The sequence below is a fragment of the Rhinolophus hipposideros genome (assembly GCF_964194185.1).
Source record: "Rhinolophus hipposideros genome assembly, chromosome: 4".
NCBI lineage: Eukaryota > Metazoa > Chordata > Mammalia > Chiroptera > Rhinolophidae > Rhinolophus > Rhinolophus hipposideros.
Window position 1 is genome coordinate 99,343,742 of NC_138050.1, and position 23,456 is coordinate 99,367,197.

At 36.3% G+C, this 23,456-nt stretch overlaps 1 protein-coding gene across 1 annotated transcript in view; it reads right to left on the reverse strand.

Annotated features, from left to right (window-relative positions):
• The window catches only part of VWA8 (von Willebrand factor A domain containing 8), a 298,600-nt gene that overhangs the window by 173,727 nt on the left and 101,417 nt on the right, over positions 1-23,456 (reverse strand). Inside the window, exons 17-20 of the mRNA XM_081046044.1 lie at positions 18,631-18,746; positions 9,412-9,518; positions 6,148-6,254; positions 433-504 (exon numbers count right to left, since the gene is read on the reverse strand). Of these exons, the coding sequence (XP_080902170.1) occupies positions 433-504; positions 6,148-6,254; positions 9,412-9,518; positions 18,631-18,746 (402 nt within the window). The remainder of the gene's footprint in view (positions 1-432; positions 505-6,147; positions 6,255-9,411; positions 9,519-18,630; positions 18,747-23,456) is intronic.

The window sequence follows — 23,456 nt, forward strand, 5'->3', positions numbered from 1 at the left end:
GGAGGTTCACAGTGTGAGGGATGTAAAAAAATAAAATAAAATAAAATAAAACTAAAAAAAAAAATTGCGTATATTTAAGGTGTACAATGTGATGATCCGAAATATGCAGACATTGTGAAGTGATTACCATAATAAACTTAATATATTCATTAAAAAAAAAGAATAGAATGGGGCTAGTGTGACAAACGTGGTTAAAAGAATAGATATTTATGAGGTAGAATGGGCAAGACTTGACGGTGATTGAATGGCGGGTGAGTTTAGCCCTGAGATGATTCTAAAGTTTACAAGGTAGAAGACCTTCATTGTTTAATTAAACTAGTCATTCAGGAAAAGGAATTTCCAACACTTATTCCAACAAAGAGGAGAAACTTACTGCTTTTGAACCGTTACTATCAATTATTCATTAGTCCCTGAGTTCCAGCCATAACTCACCTGGTTACCAACCAATAACAGATGTTCTCCAAGAAGAAAGTCTTTGAGCATATCTTCCATCACTACCATGTGCTAGAGAAAAGAGAACGACAGGTTAATTGTGTCTTACATAATCGAAGTGAAATAAGCAAGTTAGCTATAACAGTATCTTCCTGGAAAGATGAAAAAACACCTATTATAATAGACAAACAATTTGATGTTTTTAGAAAAACAAAAATTAATGATGTGCTTATAAGTAAGTTATATAACCAATTAGGTCACTTATCCTGAAAACCTGAAATAGTATACAGGAGCAAAACTAAGCCACTGACCAATATTTCAAATATTTTTTCCACTGTTGCACGATACAGAGTTGGCTTATAATTTAATGTAATATTTAAATGAACACTTGTTAACATAAATCTACACAGGCTTTCTAGAATAACTGGGGATTTCCATGGAACATTTTACACTGACGTACTCTTAACCACTACCTTCAAAGGATGTAGTGAATTAAAAGTATATTATTAACTTCCACATTTTTTAAATTCATATGGTACAATATAATAAAAGAACAAGATTAAAGTTGTTCACAATAGCCACAGAGGAAGTTACACTGCTCTTTCATACCTTGAAAAACAGGACAACTGTAAGTAGGTCATAAAGGCTCAGGAGGGTGGGGGTTAAGGGGAGAACTACATCCCAGAACAATTAATATCCCTATCACTTGCTCTTGGTTTTCTGTATCAAAACAACAATGACCTCATAAATACTGAAGTTGCTGAAGTTCCTTATTGGTGAAGAAAGCCGTGTAGACTCGGTAGTTGGAATGGATGAGACTCTGATCGTCTCAATCTTAAAATCTGATTAAGTCTCTCTTTTTTGCTTAAATTGGCTCATTTTGCATCTAATATATGCTACAGGTATTTTTCTAGTTGGCCCTTGCTTTTCTTTTCTCAACTTGGTTTGTGGATTATTTTTTTTTACATATATATCTAGAACATTTTCCTTTTACTTGTCACATTAAGCAATATTTTCTTTCACAGTTTCTTTCTTAGAGAGAAAAATTGAGAAAGTTTCCCCCCCTTCACGAGCAGAAGAGTATTCCCTAATGTTCATCTTGGAGGCTTTTATTTATTTTTTTTTAATGCTTTCAGTTATTGCATGGAGCTAGAATTGTTTTCTTTAAATTAAAGTTTATTGGGCAACAATTGTTAGTAAAGTTACATAGATTTCAGGTGTACAATTCTGTATTACATTATCTATTTCTCACTGCAGCCGGAATTTTAACAAGGCTCGGAGCAGGGAGAGATATCAATTCATTGTCCTTTCTGGAATACTTTTAAGAACACAAGGAGACATTATTAATAATTATGCTGGGACAACAAATGTAAACAAGGACCATCCTAAGCAAAGCAAGTTGTCTGGTTACCCCAGTTAAAAGGGAGTCCTAGAACCCTCCTTTAATCTGGGTGCTAGTGATAAAGGGATCTGGAGAGCTCTGCCTTCTAACGAAGATAAAATGTCAGCGCCAAGTTCCAGACAACATTAAGTTCTTCCAGAAATAAGTGGGTTAATCTGCATAAAGAAGAGACGGGGGGAGGGGGATTGTCACTGTGTGAGGGATATAAATGATAAATGTCTAACTATTACATTGTTTTGTGCACCTGAAACTAATTAAAAAAGTTAAAAAAAAAATAGAACAGTTGGAATGAGCACCTGTATAGCAGGTAAAAACGCAATGTAAATACTGAAAAATAACCCTAACTATGTCTGTAGCCTTCTTTACTTTTTCTTATGTGGTCCTATTTCATGCCTTCATTACAGCTAACTAGATTATTCAAATCAACAATACCTAAGGTCATGACCTACATAATTCTTCTCTTAACCTCCTGACCTACTTAGTACCCCACTTTTTTAAGTCTCCTCCCCCAGTTGTCTGTCTCTGCACTCCTTCCTATTTCCCCAACAATTTCTCTCCATAGTCTTCAGGGGTTGACCTTCTCGTAGTAATTCCTTACATTTTCCCCATGTCCCTTCATTTGTTCTCTTTTTACCTTTGTACATGCTTCCCTGGGGGTGGGGGTGGGGTCCCAGTACAGGCAGAGCAGGTGTGTTTACTCGTACAGCGAGGGAGGGCTGTGTGCAGATCTGGGGACCCGCCTGTCAGTTCTTGAAGAGCTAATTCTGACCCAATCCCCTAACTCCTCCCTCATCCATTCCTTCCATGGCTTCAGCTACCAACTCTACATTGATTTTGCAAGACTTTTGTTCTCACTCCAGCCCTGTACTTCTGAGGAACAATCAAACTACGTGGTTATTTCCCAGTCTCCTTGAATTCAACATGTCCAAAACGTGACTCAATATTTTCCTCTCCACTTCATTCTTTATCCTGTATCTTTTATCCTGACTAATAAGACCATTTTCTACCTCCTGAGCAAAGCCCTACCGTCACCATCCTGCCCACCCCATTCCTCCCTTATCATAAGATAATTAAATACTAAAGCTAAGCTATCAGAACGACCAAAAAGTCCACCCTATCTGTGCTTTCCTTTTTCTCCCCACAATGTTCATTCATCTTTTATGATCTCTGGCCTAGATTTTTATAAGCCAGTTTGGTTTCTCTAACTTCAGTCTCTTCTTGAGCCAACATGCCCTCTGCAGTACAGGCATACCTTATGGCACTATATCATGCTTCACTGGTGTTGCGTTTTTTACAGATTGAAGGTAAGATCCTCCACCGGCAAAATGACTACGACTTGCTTTTGATATATGCATTTTATGATGGTGGTCTGGAACCAAGCCTGAGTACCTCTGAGGTCTGCCTGTACTGACTCTCACTTTGTTGTGCAAAATCATGTCACTTCTTTCTTCGATTCCTTAAATGACTCCTATTACCTTAGGAACAAAGGTCACTTGTCACCTTACTGATTTAGTCTCAGCTTCACTTCCCACCACTTTCCTCCCACATCATGTTCCAGTCCTGGGCACAATTTAGAATCATTTCCCCTTGACTCTTCTTTTTACTTTTCCACCAGACCACGTGCTTCCGGATAGAGAATCTGGGTCTTTCATCTAACACAAAATTCCACTGATTCTACCAACCCCATAAATAGCCCTGTGATGTGTCCTTTTCACTCTGTCCCCACTGTTCAGATCCTTCTTTTTTCAGACCCTTCATAACTTCACCTGGACTATTCCAACCTCCTCCTAACTAGTCTCTCTGCCCTGGTTCCGACTCAGACGCCATTAGAGTGAATGCAAAGTTATCAAAAGTGGAGATGTGGTTAAAATCTTTCCACAGCTTCCTCGCTTCTTCTCAACAGCACCCAAATTCCTTAATGAGCAAGGTCCAGATGACCTAGACCTTTCCTAACTCATCAGCCTTGTCTCCTGTCACTCTTCCATGTGCAACCTCAGCTCTGTGCCAATGACAATTAATTACATGTAGCTCCCTAAATGAGCTACCCTCTCACATAGCCAAGTCTCTGCAAATGCTGAGTGACTTTCAGTTTCGCCTGTTAACTAATTTACTGTGATCATTCTAATCTGGGACCATTGCCTCATCAGCGCTACCCTGGTAACCTGCACGTGCTTCCATCACACTCTACAGTAACCATGCTTGTCTTTCTCCCTTTGACAAACACAGGCACTTGTGTGTGAGCATGTGTACATGCGTATGTGTGTATTTTAATCTCTGTATCCTAATGCCTTAGGACAAGGCTTGACACATGATAGATATTTTAAAAATTTTTCAGATCTACAGCTCGTTAAGCTTATTAAAAGGCAATTAAACTCTTTCTTCCAATTTCTCCTCCTTTGTGCTGCAAGTGTAATATTCCTTAATCAGAAGTTTAATGAATCCTCCTAATCAAGAACATTCAAAATGTTACTTATCTTATCATTAATCTTGATAAGATAAGATTGATAAGATAAGATTACTTGATAGTGATAAGTAATTTTACTTATCATTAATCCATTAATTCACTCAACAGATATTTATTCAGTAGTCACTGTTACTTGCTACAGATACAAAATAAAGAAAACACCACACTTGGCATTACTGGTGTGGCAACATTTAAAAAATCAGTTTCAACACAATGTGGTAAGAGGAGCACAGAGCATAGAACAAGATGGTAGAGAAGCATCTAAATATACCAGAGGCACTGAAGATTACAGCTTCAGTGACAAGATGTGGCACCGTGGACATAGGAATACATGCAACAAAAGCACATGTAATCACGCCACTGTCCCTAGAACTGGTACAGCTAAAAATTTTCATGAAGAGTTAATTCACAATGCTTTCTGAAGAGAAGGGATGTGTGGAGACAGGCTACAGACAGTCCCTCAGGGCCCCTGTGAAGTTCACATCAGCCCTGAGGTCCTCCTCGTTTGTGTCCCAAGCACCATGGCAACAGACCCGGTTCAAGGGCACAGGACTCTCCCTGCTACTGAACTTCCTACATCCTCAGATGTTGGCAAGTCTTAACATTTGCTACCAGGGAGGTTTCCCAATTGTCACTCATAACAAAGTTTCCTGATTCTTTTTTCTTTGTTCCTTTCTACTACGGAGACAGAGTGATATACCATCCATGCTTCAAAATAGAATATTTTCCTTACAATCATGTTTTTGTCTATTGACAGGTAAGATTTTTTTTTCCCTCTTCTGTATCTCTGTATTTTCTGTTCATGTGTCTACTGCTTATATAAGAGCATTAATGCTCTGGAATAAAGTAAAATCTACATTAGTTAAAGGGCTACAGAATGAATAAAAAGCAAATTGGGTTATGCCTTTTGCTATGCCACAGATGATAATTAAAGTTTTGACAGATTTCAAAATATACAATCAATATTTTTATTGAGAAAGAAGAATTTTCCTAGATACTTTCTACGCTGTTACCATAATGTAAGGATATAAGTTATGGTACTCCTTGGACAACAAATAAGATTGGAAAATGGCAGATAAAAAAGAAATTTTCTTTAGTATCCCTAAACCCTTAATATGATGAAAACAGTAAGTACAAATTTTTCCAACATAATCTGTAAATATAAGGTTATTATTTACATACAGTTTAGTGACCAAATATTACAAAAAATTTAAATATGTGTTTTACTGTAAAATGAATATATAACCACTTGACAGAATCTCTGGAAAAGAAAAAAAAATTATATTATGGATAATTTTCTCTGGAAAAAATGCTTCTTAAAATGAACTTCTATAATAAAGCTTTCTGGGTACACACTTATTTCTGTGTCTTAGTAGAAAATCTGTAATTGTAGGTTAGTTCACAAGTGGGAAATTACTTACCTCCCTTTAAAAAAAGAAGGAAAAGTAAAGAACAGAAAAATGCTAGAAATTTTCAGGAAGAGGAAAGGAATATGAAGGAAAGAATGCACAGGACATGTCCCTTTTGAACTACTAAAATGATTTAACTAACAGGAAAGCAAAAGAGAGGATAAGTATTAGTTCTACTTTGTTTTTAGCTTAATAATACATTCATTTATTTATCTAAAGCATAGTGTATAAGCGCATATAAACTTTATTAGACACTAATCATAGCAGCAGCTCTCGCTATTTTACAACACATTAATGGAAGATGTGTCAACCCTTCATTCCACATCGTTTGAACTGCATTTAGCAAGTTACAAAAATAATTGAACAGTTTCACTTGAACCAGAAGGAAGTGCTACCGTGTAGGTGGCGATTTGTCCATGAGTGCAAAGCAATGACCTTACCTGAATGTTGTCATAGAACAGGACGTCAGGCACTTTCATCTTCTCGTGGGCATTATAGATTGGTGCGCTGACAGCTCCGATCCTCAGAGACCCAGATGTGACTTCGCCTGAAAATGTGACACAGGATAGAGAATGACTAGTGGCACCGTCCTTAGAGAAGTCAAGTCCAGCCCATACAGAATGCAACACAGCACCTTTAACATCTCGTAGACTCGTCAAGGAATTCTACTTTAACATATAAAAGAAGTGAGCTTGAAGGTGGTAACAGAAACCTTGACAGTGTTTTATTAACCAGAGTGTTTTTAGCTCTGCATCCAAAAGGCTTAAAGCTCTACAAAAAGCTTAAAATGTTTCAAAATGTAATAAATTTTATTTAAAACAATACACATGTAGCAAACAGCATGTTTTAGTATAATTTTAATTTAATATAATATAAGACTGGGTCTATAATATAATATAATATAATGTAATATAATATAATATAATATACCGGGTCTTATATTAATTTTTGCTCCAAAAGATGCATTGGAGCTGATGGTCCGGTTTGGTTTTATTTTCAGGTAAACAGGGTATATATAAGCCAAATATATATTCAAAAGCTCTGAAATACCTTGAATACCATTTTTTTAGGACCCACCCACTGAAAAACCACCTATGAGAATCCCCAGCAGTCTAGTCAAAAATACAGATGAACCCATCCACCCCGGAGCTCTGAAATTACTATTTTCAGGGCTAGTCCAGGAGATGGGTATTTTGAAATAAGCACTCCAGGTGCTACATACTTATTTTGTGATAGTTATAACTGTACGGTCTCCTACAGTTGGTTGAGAAGAGAATTAGAGCTCCCTGAAGCCAGGAAACTAAAGAATCAATTTCTTGAAGTCAGGGAACATACTACATGTGCACTCCCTACAGCAACCAGATACACAGGGTCACTGTCTGAACGTATCCCAAGGTCAAAAATAATAACATGCAGTAGTAGTTTTACTCATCATCACAATCACAGCAGCTATCCTTTCCTGAGGACCGTCTATAGACCAGAACCCAAACCGGGGGCTTCGGCTTACTGTTTCCTCATACAATTTCATGTAATTTTCCTAACAATGAGACAAGAATGATGAGGAAGCTAAGAAGAACACAAATTAGGTAATTTGCTTACACTCGTCAGCTAGTACGGCTAAAGCTAAAAACAGAACTCAGAAATAATATTCCAGACTCCAAATAATATTCCAGACTCCAAATAATATTCCATCCTGTGTAAATGCGCTAGCAAGCATGTAGAAAACTACAGTATCTTAAACAATTAACCTGTGTTTTGACCCCCCGACTTCAAATAAGAAAATTGCTTTTTTTGTGGTAAAGCATTTTGAAAGACAAGGTGCAAAAGCAACTTTGGCGTCTCTGGAGTACCGTGAACAATTCTGAGCTACAAATAATTAAACCCTCACCCTGCTGAGTCACTGCTGAGTGCTCCCTATTTGCCAAAGCACAGTGAACCTCTTCCTTCAATAGATTCTTGCCATTTTCCTTTTATTCACAAGTTCTCAAGGGAAAGAAACTGCGAGCTGCCATGCCGAGAATCTACTATTTATTTACTGTCACCAGGTCTCTGAAATACACCCAATGTGAAACTGTACAGGGAAACACAGGACCGTGGCGGTGAGTTCACTGTACACTGGAGTGTTGAGATGACACACAATTTTACATTCACACAGCATGTGACAGCAGGAATGATTTACTTTATAGAGTACATCTATTTCAGTACATTTAGGGCTTGACAACAATTTAATTCATCCAGCCAATGCTTATCGTCAAAATTTCAAGCTAGAAAAGCAAAGTGCATGCACAGCGGTGATGCTATACTTCCCCAGGAGAAAACTGGCGAGCAATCTTCTGAGAAACCTCACAAGATTTTTGGTAAATATGTCAAGGTCCTCAGCCTGGTAGGCTCAAAACTTGACCTTACCATTACAACGGAAAATAAACCTAACTCTATTTTGATATATAAAACCAGAATTGCTAAAATATTACATAGCAATGAAAACTGCAACTGCCATGTGGCTGTATGATACACTGGTTGTCCAATCAGCATATTGTTTGGAGGGCGACCTACATGGAAAAAGCCAAGTTCTTATCAGAATGTCCTTTGCTGAGCATGGCCACTGAATAGGGAAAGTGAATTCAATGAATTCTCCAGAAGAGAGATGGCATTCAAGATGAATGGAACCAGCCGAATCAAGTCTCTTAAATTAGCTTCCTTATCGCGACAAGGCTTAGATGGGAACCGCTAACACTGATCTGTTACCAGGATTAAAGAATCCATAATGGGAAGGATGCAGTTTTTCTTTGGGTGGAGATGTTAAAAAATTCCATCAAGTGACATTACGAGTCTTAAAAAGACCCAAAGTTACTCTGTCTCTTTGAATTGGCTCTGTATATCTGTAACCAGATCCATCAGTAAGCTGAATTTTCAATTTTACTTTAAAAAAGGCATCTACTTTCCTCAATACCAAATTCTTCTCTCAGGGTAGCCCTAACAATTGAAAACACCTACTACAAAGAAAATCACAACAGTCCCCTTTGGAGAGGGGTCACACATTGGACGTTTTGATAAAACAGGGAATTAACCTCAAAAAAATAGAGAACCTGTGATTGTACTCTAATTGAAGAATGAGGAACTTTTTAGGAAGAGCTAAACCTCCCCCCAACTGAAAATTATACTTACGGCTAGCCAGGAGGAAAGGACCATGAAACACAATACTTGTGGAAATGCCAGAGTAGGAAGGCATGAAATACTGTAGTACCAGTACCCTGAGGATTATCATAGTGTACATCAACCCAGAGCGGCTTCCCAAACGCATCCCTTAAGGCAGTGGGTGGTCCGCAAAATGCAAATGTTGTGCAAAGAAAACAGAGTTTTAGATTCTATGGTGAAAAGCAGTTGGAAAAAAAGATAAAACAAGATCACACAAGTTTGTTTACACCAGAAATTACGCTTGTGTCAATAGTGACGCTTGGGAAAGTGGGCGTGGGGGTGAGAAGAGGACCCGTATCTGGTGTGGAAATAAAGGAAGTATTCTATGGTTTAATTTGTAAGTAGGTTTCAGCCTTTTCTTTTTTTTTTAAATAAAAGATTCATTTCTTCAACCCAATAATAACACAAAATGAATGGAAAACAAAATGATTTTTTAATTGAAATTTAAATAATAGAAAATATTTGATAATTATTATATCACTTACGAGAGAAACAAATCAAATACTTACATTTGTAATCCTGCAGTTCAGGTGCTACTTTATCATCAGTACTTATTTCTATTGAAGCATCTGCCAGATTTTTTTCTAATGCTGACTTTGCAAGGCTTGGTAGAAACCTGGGGGATTAGAGGAAGGATTTAGAGATAAAGTCAAAGCTTTTCTGATTCCTAAATATCTTTTGACATGTGCACACACACACACACACACACATACACACACATGCACTAATTACAACCAATTAAGGAAGCTCAATCTGGATCTGAGAAACACAAGGAATAAATAAACTTCAAGTACATGTGAAGATGAAGTATGTTTGTTGAATCTGCTTTAATAAATAAAACTAATTTTAATTAGCAGTATTCATTTATATACAACATTTTGCAGGACAAGACTTAAAATGATTTGCTTTTAAAAATGGATTTAGTATACCTCATAAATTTTGTTTACCATTTAACGGGCTTACCAAATTTTCTTAAGTAGTTCAAACAATACTTTAATCAGCTCCACGTTGGCAATCAGAAATCCAAATGAGTGGAGGTGAATTAATAAGGTTTCTTTCACTTTCTCATACAAAGTACTGAATAAATTTAATATTATCCAGCTTCGTTCTTCCTTCCGTTTAAAAATTGCACCTGCTTATCTCATTTTGTCAAAACAACACTGTGGCATTCTTCATCTGTAAATAGGCTGTCTGAACATCAAAACAGAGTTTCCCATCCATAAGTCTATCTGGTGTTTATGATCCCAAGTGAGCCCAGACAAATGACTCTTAAGGCACAGTTGTTTGTGCTATCCTACTACAAACTAACCACTCTGTGCAACAATGTTCTAAATAAACATAGGAACAGCACACCACTTCTAACTTAGCTTTCCCACATCTCTAAATCGTTCATGGTGGTTCCCACAGCCTTGAGGGTAAGCTCTAATAGAGCTCTGTTGGTGTGAGCGAGAAGGCACATGGATGAGTGTGTAACAGACTGCTGGATTTCCTGTCCCCATGATATGCCAAGCCACACATCTGACACTGTCTCCCACCAAATGCCTCATGTTGGTCCTAGGCTATGATAGGGGGTTTATATAGCTCTAGGCTAGTAGTTCATCAGTTCAGTAACAAGTGAGACTTCCTGTTCATCTCTGACTTTCATCGCAGTTCTTAGCTTGGTGCCCTCACCTTATCTCCCAGACCCAATCACTGGGCTTGTGTCTTGTTTCCCGAGCCTTTGTCTTGGCCCCCTGCCTTACCTTCCTCTCACCACTATCCCAGGAACTAGAATCTGGTCTGGTAACAGCAGGCCTGTGGCTGCATCTCCGTTACTTCCTGTCAGACGACCCTGATTGACCGTGACCACTTCCAGGGTTAGCCTTTGTTTGCTATTCCCAGGACCCCTGATATCTCTATAGTGTGTCGATCACACGTCCTCACTTTGCCCCAGTACTGGAACATTCCTAGATTGCCCTCCCAAACCTGTAGAGCACAGCAGGCACTGCATGTGTGCCTCCCTTGATGGCAGTGACACGGCACTGCACGCCAACAGGATACTTTTTCCTGCTGACACTGAACATGTTTCAGAATCATTTTCAACCTCACACCCACACAGCATTACCAAACAATCAGGCAGCATAAAAGTCCCAATATATTTACATCTAGAACCTATACTCTATAGAGTATATTGGCCCACCTGACAAATAAGGACAATTAAACTTAGCAGGTAGTCTGAAGCCAACCCTTACTTTTCCCCCACGTTTCAAGGGATTAGTTAACTGCTTCCTTTCCCATTGTTCACTGCTATTTTCTACTTTTTTTTTCTCCCTCTGCTTCCCTGGCCTTTGGAGAAATAGTGATTGAATGAAACATCACTCTTTCTCCTCTACCTTCCCATAACCAAAGTGAGCACACACCCTGTGTTGATTTTTTCAAGTGTATTTATCAGTAACATGAGCAACATAGTGTCTTTTTAAAAAACCATTATTACCGTGATCATTATTTAGTAAACACCTTTTTTCCCCCTACCAGTAAAAAAAATAATTGGAAAGGCTCTAGTCTTGTTAGGTCTTGGTTATAAGAAAAACTAAAGAAAGATTCAACCATGTTCTGGGAAACCCAGAAGCAGAAGTAGTTGCCCTAGGTTAATTCAAATAACTGTGTCTTTGTCACAGGAGTGGGGTAGGATCTTTGGATAAAGGACTAAAATAGGATTTCTTAGGCTGGTAGCATGAGCTAGAACAAGGATAGCGGTTGCTTCCAAATCACCAGTCCTGAGAGGAGAAGTGTTGGGAGTAAGAGTGAGAGAAAAAGACTGGGGTGTGGGGGCGGTCAGTGGACGTCAGGCAGCCTTTGACTTCTATTTTGAATGTGTAATTAATTTATACCGGTGATTTTAAATCTTGAATTTATAAACAGTATTGGAATATGGAAGACAACAACATGGTTTAGCCTAGTTAAAAATCTAAATTGTTAAATTTTGAGTTATGCAATTTCTCAGGAAGGTTTTGTTTGTTAATTCAGACAGCTGAAGTGCTTAAAAGGACACAAATATATAAAATTTATTAACACAATTTCAAATGTTTGAAGATATTTAATTAGCCAAGTTGTATAAACAGAGCCAAATAGATTTCAAAGGCTCATAAAGGTAATTAGATCTAATAGACTTACAGAGTAAACTGAATAATAGAAAATCCTAAAGAAGATCTAGATTTCTGAAATTATAGACTTCAGAAATGGAATAGCAGTTTTTAAAGTCAAAAATAAGTCCCTGAATAGTCTCTCTTGCAAGGTAAATCATTCTTCAGGACAACAAAAAATTCACATCAAAATAATCATTGCTATCATTACTACATATGATAATTCTATCAGGTTTGTGATTTTTAAAAATTACTTAGCTAATAGCATAAACAATGTGAAAATTTTATACAGGTGTTATTCTTTTTATGTCACAAGGGAATTTCTGAAAAACCTTGTATGCAAACTAAGTTGTGTCTAAGACAGTTAATCTTCATTTATGATTAAATTCTTACAACTCTGCCCAATGTTTCTATGCTAAAAGGTCATCACCCATAGGATTTTCCAGAAGTAAATAATTTAATGGAATGCAAAATACTTGAATGGAGTAGAGCTCTTTTTACAGTTAATTAGCTCTTCCAAAATAAAATAAATTTTGCAATGTGAAATAACTGACAATTTCTGAATTTTCTAAATTTTCTTCCTTTTGGCCTGTTACGTTTTCAAATATCTAGAAAATGAATCCCACATTTAGCTCCAAGACTTGATTAAACACTATGATGGTGAGGTGCTTACGGTTGTTTCTTCAGATGAAGAAATGTTCCAGTCTGAACTCAACTGGCATCATAAGCAAACAAATGAATCATATTTTTAAAATGAAATTAACAAGACAAGCCTAACTAGTATTTAATAAATTTAATGTTTGACAAATTTAGCCTAGAGAATTTCTCTTGATTTTCTCTGCTTAATAATAGACTTCATGAATATATACTATAACAAACTTTTGCTTTAAAATTTTCCATAGGAGTAAAATTTGATTTCTTTTCACTGCTTCAACATGGAATGAGGTCATTAAAAAACAAACAAACCCCTGTATGCACCAATGATTTTTTGTTCCTTCCGGCCATTGCACTACATTGAAGAGATTAGTAAAAAGGCTTTTGATTCTGCAGTCAACAGATGATGCAGAAACAAGATAGCTGTTTTACTTATTTGCAAAAGGTCATAGATTGGTAATAAAACAGTTTTATTAGGGTCAGTTGATAACACTGGAAAAATTAACTATTTGATTAAGTGAAATATTTCTGAGTATGAAAAGTAAGCATTTTTTAGTTTTTCAATATTTTAAGTAGGAAATATTTCAAGCATACAGAAAATTACAGAGAATATTAAGTATTATATTCATCTCTCTTCATCCCTACAGGTAATCCTCACCTTGAAATTACTGTGTATCTTTTTTGTCCATCTTTTTATTTTGCTATGCACGTATGAGTAAAAAATATATTGCACTGTTTAATGTATTTAACATTTTATATAAATGGCATTATATTCCAAATCTCCTCTTGCAAACTGCTTTGTTCACTCAATAAGGAGTTGTCATGATTGATACCTATTGATACATGGAGATCTACTTCATTTTAACTGCTGCATAGGATTTCATTATATGAGTATGTCAGTTTATATATTCATCCCCTACCGATAAATAGCTTATTTCCAATTTTTCATTCTTACAAGTATACAAAGGGACATTCTTCTACATGCCTCCTTGTAAATACATATGAGTCTATCTTTGAGGTGATATCAAGAAGAATTGTCAAATAATAGGGTATCAATATATTTAGGCATAAAGACATGGTGAGAGCAACCCCAAAGTTATGAGACTTCCATCCAAATTGCAGTATTGAAAATCCATTTCCTTCCACTCATGAAGAATATTAATTTTTACAGGTAAAAAATTTTAAAGTATAAAATGATAGCCGATTATTTCTTAAATTTTATTTCCCTGATCAATAATAAAGTTGAACATCTTTTCAAGTGTTTGTTAATTATTTGAATTAACTTTTCTGTGCATACCTATTCATTCTTTGCCCCTTTAAGGTTGGCACTTATTAATTAGTACTTAATAGTCCCTGAATACCAATCCTTTCATGATTATAAATCTTATAAAATATCTCTTCGTTTGTGACTTATGACTTGTAGAATGGCTTATAGTGTTTTTGTTGTGTAACAAGATTTTACTATTTTGTATGAGATAAAGTGGATATTTTTTATTTTAACCATTTATTGATAAGTCCATCATTTCCACTCTGATTTATAACAGCGCCTCTAATATATACCAAATTTCCACAAATTATGTGGGTTTGTTTCTGGGCTCTGTACTCTGTTCTAAAGGTCTATTTGTCTTTCCATGCACCAATACCACACTGTTATAATGAATATAACTTTTTAATGGATCTTGGTATCTGATAGAGAAAGCACACCTCATTAATCTTTCTCAAAATTTCCTTGACTATTATTGGTCCTTTATAGGTCCACGTCAATTTTGAGAAAGCTTGTCAAATTCACTATAGCCTTGGTGTTATGTGACTAAATTATACCTACATATCGATTTGAGGTAAAACAGCTTTAAGATACTGAATCTTCCCTTCCATGAACATGGTATAGCTTTCCATTTATTTAAATCTTTTACAGCTTTCAATAAAGATTTATGCTTTACTCCACAGGAGCTTTAGCTATCATTCATTAGATTTATTCCTAGATGCTCAAAGCTTTCTACTATTATTTTAAATGGGATCATTTTTAAAATTTAGACTTCCTCATTGATTATTACAGAAATATAGGAGTGTTAATAATTTGGGTACATAAGCAATGTCACTAAAATCTATTTGTTCTAATAATTTACATGTAGTTTCTTTTGAATTTTTTATATAGCCAATCATATAACCTTGTTATTCTTATTTGTTCCTAGCTCTAAAAGAAATGTGCCACGTATCACACCATAAAAATGTCTGCTGTAAATTTTTGGTAGACACCCTTTATCAGATTAAAGAATTTCCCTTCTATTCATGGCTTACTAAGAATATTCCTGACTTACTGAGAATTTTGTTTGTTTTCATTTTTGTTAGTTTTTAGATTTGGATGCTGGTTTTTATCAAATCCGTTTTACTTGTTTATTAAAATGATATTTCTTCAGCTAATATGTAAATTTAAAAATATAATATTAAAATTTCTTCACATTCTTGAGATAATTCCAAATTGCTCATGATTTAAAAAAAAGAAAAGAAAAAATATATACATATATATTGCTAAATTTGGTTTGTTAGTATTTCATTTAGGATTTTTGTATCCATTCCATGAATTTGATTTATAATTTTCCTTTCATACATTCTTCTTGTCTGCTTTAGGTATCAAGATTATACTAGACTCAAAGTGAATTGCTGTGTTTTCATTGTTTGTCTAATTTCTTATACACTTTTATAAGAGTCATTTATATATTCCTTGACAATTTGGTATAACTTGACAAAACCACCAACAAGTGGCATTTTTTTTTTAGTGAGACTTAAGCTACTAATTGGATTTCTTTCATGGTTATAGATCTATTTGAATTTTTTTTATCCCTTCTTGACCAATTTTGATAATATACGCAATTCCAGAAAACTGTCCTATTTTATTTTTTTAAATATTGACTTTATCTGCAGTTCTGTTACTTTTTCCTTTCTCCTTTCTAATAGTATTTATTTGTGCCTTTTTTCTTTTACAGTAATTAAATTTACCAGGGCTTTATCTTATTTTCAAAGAACCATCTTTTAGTTTAGCTACTCTTCTTCATAGTGATTTTCTTTTTTTATTTCATTAATTTCTGCTCTTAACATCATTATTCCACTTCTACTTTCTTTGGGTTTAGTATGTCACTTTTTACTAACTTATTATGTTGAATGCTTAGCTTATAATTTTCTTACTTTTTTTTTCTAATTTGTGAATTTAAGACTAAAAAAAAAAGCCTTTAAGGTGCTACTTTAGGTGTATCCTTCAAGTGTTGAGATTCATATGTTTAGGTCATAGGTTTGTAAATATTTCATAATTTTAATTATGATTTCTCTTTTAATGTCTTAGTTAGAAGTGTGTTTTTACTTTTCCAAATACATGGTCTTTAAAATGTATGTTTTGTTATTGTTATGAATTCTGTTGCTTTGTGGTCTGAGAAAGTAATCTTCATGATGAAGATTCTTTGATGCCTTTTGAAGCACCATTTTTTTTTCTTTCATGTAATTTGGAGTCAATTTTGATACGGGACAAATGTTCCATGCGTTCTTGAAAAAAATGCATATCCACGGGTACAAAGTCCATTACATCACCCATATCAAATGTTTGGTTCAAACTTCTCTATCTTTTCTAATTTTTAGAATGCATGATTTATCAGTTTCTGAAAGAAGTGAGTTAAAATCTGTCACAATAACTGTTGATTTGTCAATTTCTCCTTGTAATTCTGAGGTGTGAACAGTTTAGGACTATTAAATCTACTACATTAAGTTTCTTTGCTCATCTTCATGCCCAATTGTGCTTTTGACTTTTAAGTACATTTTGCCTATAATAATACTATAGCTCTTCTTTTTTGGTCAATTTTTGCCTGATATCTCTTCTTAGACCTTCACATCTGATCTTTCTGACAATGTTTTAGATGTATCTCTTGGAACAGCATATAATTAGGTTTAGTTTGTTTTTTTAAACTCAATCAGAATCTCTAACTTTCAACTAGAAAGTTTCATCTTGTGTGATATTTGTGCTTACTTCTAACGTTATTTCATGTATACTCTTTGGATTGATTTTTTTCACCTTTATTCCCCTTTTATTTCTACCTATGTTGTATTGATCAAGTTTTCTCTATTTGTTTATTTCTCTCTCTACTGGATCCATTTGCATTCTTTTTTTTTCCTGTGGTTACCCAAAATTTATATGTGAATACTTGAACTAACAAAGTCTAAAGTGATTCAACATTTTCTTCCTAAAGAATAGCAGAAACTAAGAAAGCATTAATTTCTCTTTTTTCAGCTTCTATGTTCTCTTGTTTAGTGTTTTAGTTTCACCCTGTTGTTAAATACTTCCCCACATTAGTATTCACTTTTATTACTTTTTTATATTTTAATTTAATAATATATTTACCTATTTCCTTCCTTATTATTATTTCTTGCATGCCAGTCTTTCTTTCTAGATTCAGTTTCCTTCTTGCTGAAATATGTCCTTTAGTAGTTCTTTCAGCAGTGTGGTAAACTCAGTCTTCATTCAAAAAAAATGTATTTAGCTAAGCAGAGACTTCTGGGGTTCATGGTTATTTTCCATCAACACTTTCAGGATATTATCTAAACCTCCTGGAATCTATTGTTGCTGGTCTGTAGTTGGCAGTTTAATATTACTCTCCTGTAGCTTTTTCTACTCATAATTTTTATCTTGTTCACTTTGTCTTTAATTCTATGCAGTAATATCACAAAGCATGTTTTTTCCAAACTTTGATCACTCTTATTTATTTCTTAGATCAATTCACATTACTTGATTTATTTTTATTTGTATTTTTTAAATAAAGAAAATTGAAAGTTGATTCAACTACCAGGGCATATATGACGGTTTGCAGAATTATTGTGATTATTTAATTCTAATATATCCAAAGGATTATTTTCCCTGAGGCTCCAAGACTGTGTACATTGCTTAGTATTGACTATTTACTTCTATTAACATACATCTACCCCCAAGGTCCAAGAAAACACTGGGTAGGTAATGAACCTATTTGTCTGTATTTTCTTTAATCCACGACCCTGAAAAATAAGCACTTAAGCATTTTTTCTGATTTTCATTTGGAAGTCTAATATTCTTCCACTTAAAAGAAAAAGAATTTTATCATATTTCATAATTATTAGTTATTCGAAGAATTACCCTAAAGACGATGGAGAGGAGCCTCATTTTAGCTGGAGCCTCATTTTAGCTGGAGCCTCATTTTAGTGAGAACAAATTCAAGTTGGAATACAAGGAGCTTATTTGACTACAAAATTGTCCATTGAATTGGAGATTTATTTATAGAGGGCAATTACAGATTCTCCTAAATTGAAAATAGATTCTTTTAATGCCTTTTACATATCAAGGAATGAATGAATAACAGTCATGACCACCATAAAAATATTACCATATCATATGAAAAGAGTCTAAAAGAAACCTCAGGGCCTACTGGACAATGATCTTCACCTTTCTTATTATTCTTTTAAAATAGTCTCATGCAAGTATGAGTCTGTAAGAAAATTCTATAAGCCGATAGTTTATAATCATTTCCAAATAGGTATGAAAAATATTAATGTAGACTGAACAGATGCTGGTTTTGTTAAATCCGGCAACAGAGAAGTACTATCAGGGATGGGAAGTGCCAGCACAAATTTGGAAGGCCCTCAGTGCCACATGTGAGACCACTAACTCAGAAGACACGTGGGCCAGTGTTCCAATCCCAAACCACTTTTACTACTTACCATTGTGTGACCTGAACCAAGTGACGTAAGTAGTTTTCTTATCTAAAAAAGACCTCTTAACATTGTTGTTATGCCTAAACAAGGCATAACTGAAAACTAAACACAAGGCTGAAAAAGCTACATATTCAGACAAATATTGTTTCCAAACTATCTTTAAACTTATGTTACTGTTTCACGAAGACCCAGAAACTTGAATGCGCTGAGAAAGCAGAATACGGTTACCTGGAAAGGCAGGCTTTAGTGACAGCCCCGTGAAGGTTTTCATTAGGGTACTGCGACAGCCGACGAGAAATTCGCAACAGCTGTCTGGTAGAAAGTGATGCTGCCAATGATTGTGCCTATTAAAAGGCAAAGACAGACTGTTAAGAGTCTTGTTTCAGCTTGCTGAAAGTCCCTTTAGTTGGCCATCATAGCAGAATTCATTATCCCTGAAGGATAAGGCCATACTTAAAATAAATACATACTTTTTTATTTACAATTAATTACAAATAAGAACAAACAGAAACCAATTTACACTTAAAACATTCTTGAAGATAGTTTTTTTAAAAAATCCATAAAAAGTGTGTATCAATTAAATTCAATGAAAGTGTTTTCACTGTGCTAAGTGCTGTGTATACATGTTTTGGGGGGAGGTAGAGGAAGGATGTAACATAACACAGGTTGCACTCGACTTATGCACAGTTAACTATGTTTTTATTTTTTTCTGCTTACACAAAGCTGAACTGTTAAGATATCCTGAAAATGCTTAGAACTTTAAGTAAATCTATGACTTCTGAAATACAGAAAAGGAGGCCGCTGACCAGAGATGTCAACAAGTTTGTCAGGTGGATGGCAGCTTGCTTTTCAGAATTCTTCCCCTATTCTGTCAGAATAATTTCAATTGTTTTCTTAACTTCCCCAAATCCTAATAGCAGAATTGCTAGAACAGAACTTAGGATATGTAAGTACCAATAAATACTTGCTAACTTGAATTTGAATTACCTTGGCAGGTGGCATAATGTTACAGTAAAGTTTTTAAGCTTTGCAATCAAACAAATCAGGCTCCCACTTATTATCTATGTGACTTTGAGAAATTTCTTAATATCTTTTAGCCTCAGTTTCCTCATCTTTAAAATGGCAATAATAACACCTTCATCTTTAAGGTGATGGGGATTAAATTAGACAATATTCAAAGCATTTTGCTTACTCGTAGGTCAGGCACATATGGATACTCAACAAATGCCAGTAATTATTATTAAAAGTCAGCCTCTTCAAGATGAAAAGAAATCCAACAGAGGAAGAGAATATAACCTACCTATTAGTATGAATTTAGTGAATTAGATTATTATTGACCTAATTCCCAACTTAGATCAGTAACATTAGGAGATAAAGGATTTTCACTGGAAACCAGAGGAAAGAATAACTTTCGAAGCAACTGGCCCTTTGGGAAGGCAGGATAGGCCTGGGTGAAATGTCACAGGGAGTGATGAGGGCAGTAAAGTGGCCTGAGCACTTGAGAGAACAGGGAATGGGACTCTATGACGTTCACAAAGGGTTCAGAATGGACGACACGAGGATGTAAAAGAAACACTGAATATTTGCTTAGTTCAACATTTTGCTGAAGGTCATCTCTTTATGTCCCAAGGAAGAAAGAAGGAATTGATCTCTCCTCTCGTGTATTTCACAGCTCTACGAGATGCTGGTCTGCTGTTGTTAGTATTTTATTTCAGCTACATCGTGGGCTAAATGGCCATTGGGGACTAGGCTGGGAGCACGGCCACCATTTATGACATATCTTTTTTCTAATAAAAACACATTCTAAGTTTCAAAGAACTCATTTATAAGCAAACATTGGTTCATCCCTGTTTCCAAAAGATTTGCATCCTACACATGGAGCCAATATTTAAATATAAGGAAGCATAAATTGCAATCCAAAATAGTACATAATTTAACTCCACAACAAATGAAGCTCTTGACAACTGCTATTGGGGCTGAAAATGCTCCAGTGGACAGGAGGATGCTGCGAACCAAGGCACGAATACAAAGGGAACAGAAATACACGCAGAACAATTAGGGAAGCACGTTTACGAGAGGATCCTGCTGGAAGCCTTGTTCCCAAGTAACAAAGACCTGGGACTGACACTTTGAGGAGTTGGGTCTGGCTCCTGGAGGCAGTAGGACTCTTTTATGTGCAACATAGTAACATGATTTTAGGAAGATGCATCTGGCAGCACTATGTAAAATAGTTGAGGGACAGAGAGAACTGAGATGGGAATCTGCCCACCAAAAGGGAAAGTCCTAAAGCAGCATAACTGGCAAAAAGAATGGAGGGAAAGGATCAACCAATGTTTCAAAGGCCTGGGCAACTGATGGATATGAGAAAGAAGGAAGCGCTGAGGAGATTATTTCGGCCAGTATGACTGGAGGTATAACTATGACTCAGCAATTCCCATCCTTAATACCTGAGCCATGAAAACAGTCTACCTTAATCATGAAAAATGTCTGATAAATGACTCCAGCCAGAGGAGTCTCGTGACAAGGGGCCCACCAAAGCATGTGGTGAATTTCTAAGGTACAACATTCTAATCTCATTCCAAGCACGACACTGAATTCAGGCTTCACATTTCATTCTGTGATCAGGAAGGATGTCTCGTGAATTTGAAAAATACCAACTTTCTCAGTCGACAACACCAAAATGCTTTGCAATAACATCCAGTGTTTAAAAAAAAAAAAAATCAGAATGAAGCTTTGCACTGAGCCATTTTAGTGTTGAATAAAGGGTTGGGTTATCTTTGCTCTTACATTATTAGCAATTAAAAATTGAGGGTGTATTTTAATGTTGAAATCCCAAATGTATTTAATATTGATAATATCAAATTTCTAACAGCAGTTTCATCTTGCAAAAAAGCAGCTGAGGACATCAGCATGTTTCCTTGGTTACGCAGTTACCATGGTTACCAGTTTAAGAGCACACCTGAAGGGTTTTTCACATTAGCAGGACTAATAATAGTACTTGAGCTTAAAAATATGAAGATTCAGATCAAAATGATTAAAAATAATTTTCCTCTTTTTCCTCTTAAAGAATTATTTCTTTTATGAAAATGGAACATGTTCTCAGGGAAAGAAAACTCTGGGGATGACCTGTTCATTCATTATTAGTTAATTCATTTATTCATTCATTCATCAAACGTTTAAGTGTCTACCATGTGCCAGACACCAGGCTGAGAAATGACAATAAAAGAATGAACAAGGCTCGGCCTCAAGGAGTTCAAACACTAATTGGGGAGGTAAACGTCCACTGTGATACAGCTGCAATCGGTCAGCATGAGAAGCAGATGCCCAATGTCACGGAAGCAGACTGGACAGAGAGGTTGCTTCTGCCTGATGGGGCTGCGAGACACCTGACAGCACAGGGGACCTGGGGACAAGTGGCCAGAGAGCCAACGCATCCCAGGCATGATCTAAGGCAGGGGCATCTGGGTAAGCGTTGGGCTTCAGAAAGAGCAGAAGCCAAGTGTGGGAGCTGAGGGCACTTCAGAAGCGGCGGTAGGAAGTGAGGCTCGAAAGGCAGCTGGCGTTGGAAGGAGCTCGGCAAGCCTGCTTAGCAGGCTGTCCTTCCATCTACAGACAAAGGGAATCCAGCTCTTCAGAGTTTTAAAGAAGGAAATGGAGGTGGGAATGGTCACTCCTGGGACAATGTGGAAGATTTATTCACTCATTTATTTTACAGACATTGACTGAACACGTACTACAGAGTAGGTGAAGTTCAGATGCTGGGGATACAGCAGGGACCAACACCAACGAAAGCCCTGTCCTCCCAGAACCAAAATCTGAGGGAAAACAGACAATAAAAAGTAAGTGAGTAAAAGATGTATTGTGCCGAAGGGTAATAAGCCGTATGAAGAACCTTCAAACAGAAAGAGAGAAAGGAATGAAATGGGGAGGATATGTGATTCTAAGTGAAGTGCTTCAGGAAGCACTGAAAAGCAGACCTCTGAGCAAATCCAAAAAGGGTGAGGGAGCCAACCTGCAGCCCCTGGGAGAAGCATTGAGGCAGAGCACACTCCAGTGGCAACAGCCCTGAGACAGGCACTAGTCTGTTGAAGGGATACTAAGAGAACAGTGTTGCTGAAGAGAATGAGTAAGGGAGAAGGAGTTGGAGATGCAGTCCCAGAGGTAAGTAGTAGGGCCTGTGACAGCCAGGAAATGGTCCCTCCAAAGATATTTACAACTTAGGCCCTGGAACCTGTAAAATTTACCTACGTGACAAAGCTGACTTTGCAGATAACATTCAATTAAAGATTTTGAGATGAGGAGATCATCCTGAATTATTTGAATGGCCCCTCAATGCAAGCATACGTATCCTTGTGAAAGGGAGACAGACAAACATTTGACATGGACACACAGTAGAGAAGGAGACATGAAGGTGAGGCAGAGAGTGAAGTGACAAGGACAGGAGTCAAGGAACACTGGGGACACCAGAAACCAGAAGAGGCAAAGAGCGGATTCTTCCTTGGAGCCTCCGAGGGAGTGCAGCCCTGCTGACACTTTGATTTCAGCTCAGAGACACCCATTCCAAACTTTCCGTGTCCACAACTGTGAGGGGATAAACTTCTGTTGTCACAAACACGAGTTTATGGTAATTTGTTACAAGAGCCGTAGCAAAGTAAAAAAGAGCCGTAAGAGGAGTGAATGGATTACTGTGAAGACGGCAGACAGGAAGAAATTAACGATAGTCTAGGAGACAGATTATGTAACCCAGTACTAGGACAATTACTGACAAGAGAAAAGAGAACAGGTGACATTGATGAGACTTGCTTTCAGGTTAAGTGGAAATAATGGGAAAGCAAGGTAAATCAACAATGATACCAAGATTTCTAATTTAGGTAATTTGGTAGAGAGATTATTAACAGAGTCGGGAAATTAAATAAGGAATAAGAATAGATTTAAAGGGGAAAGACCATTTAGTTCTAACAGATTTGACGATTTACCGTGATCCCATCATCACGTCTTATGAGGTACGCGGAACTGTTCCCATTTGACAGATGAGAACATTGAGGCTCAGAGTT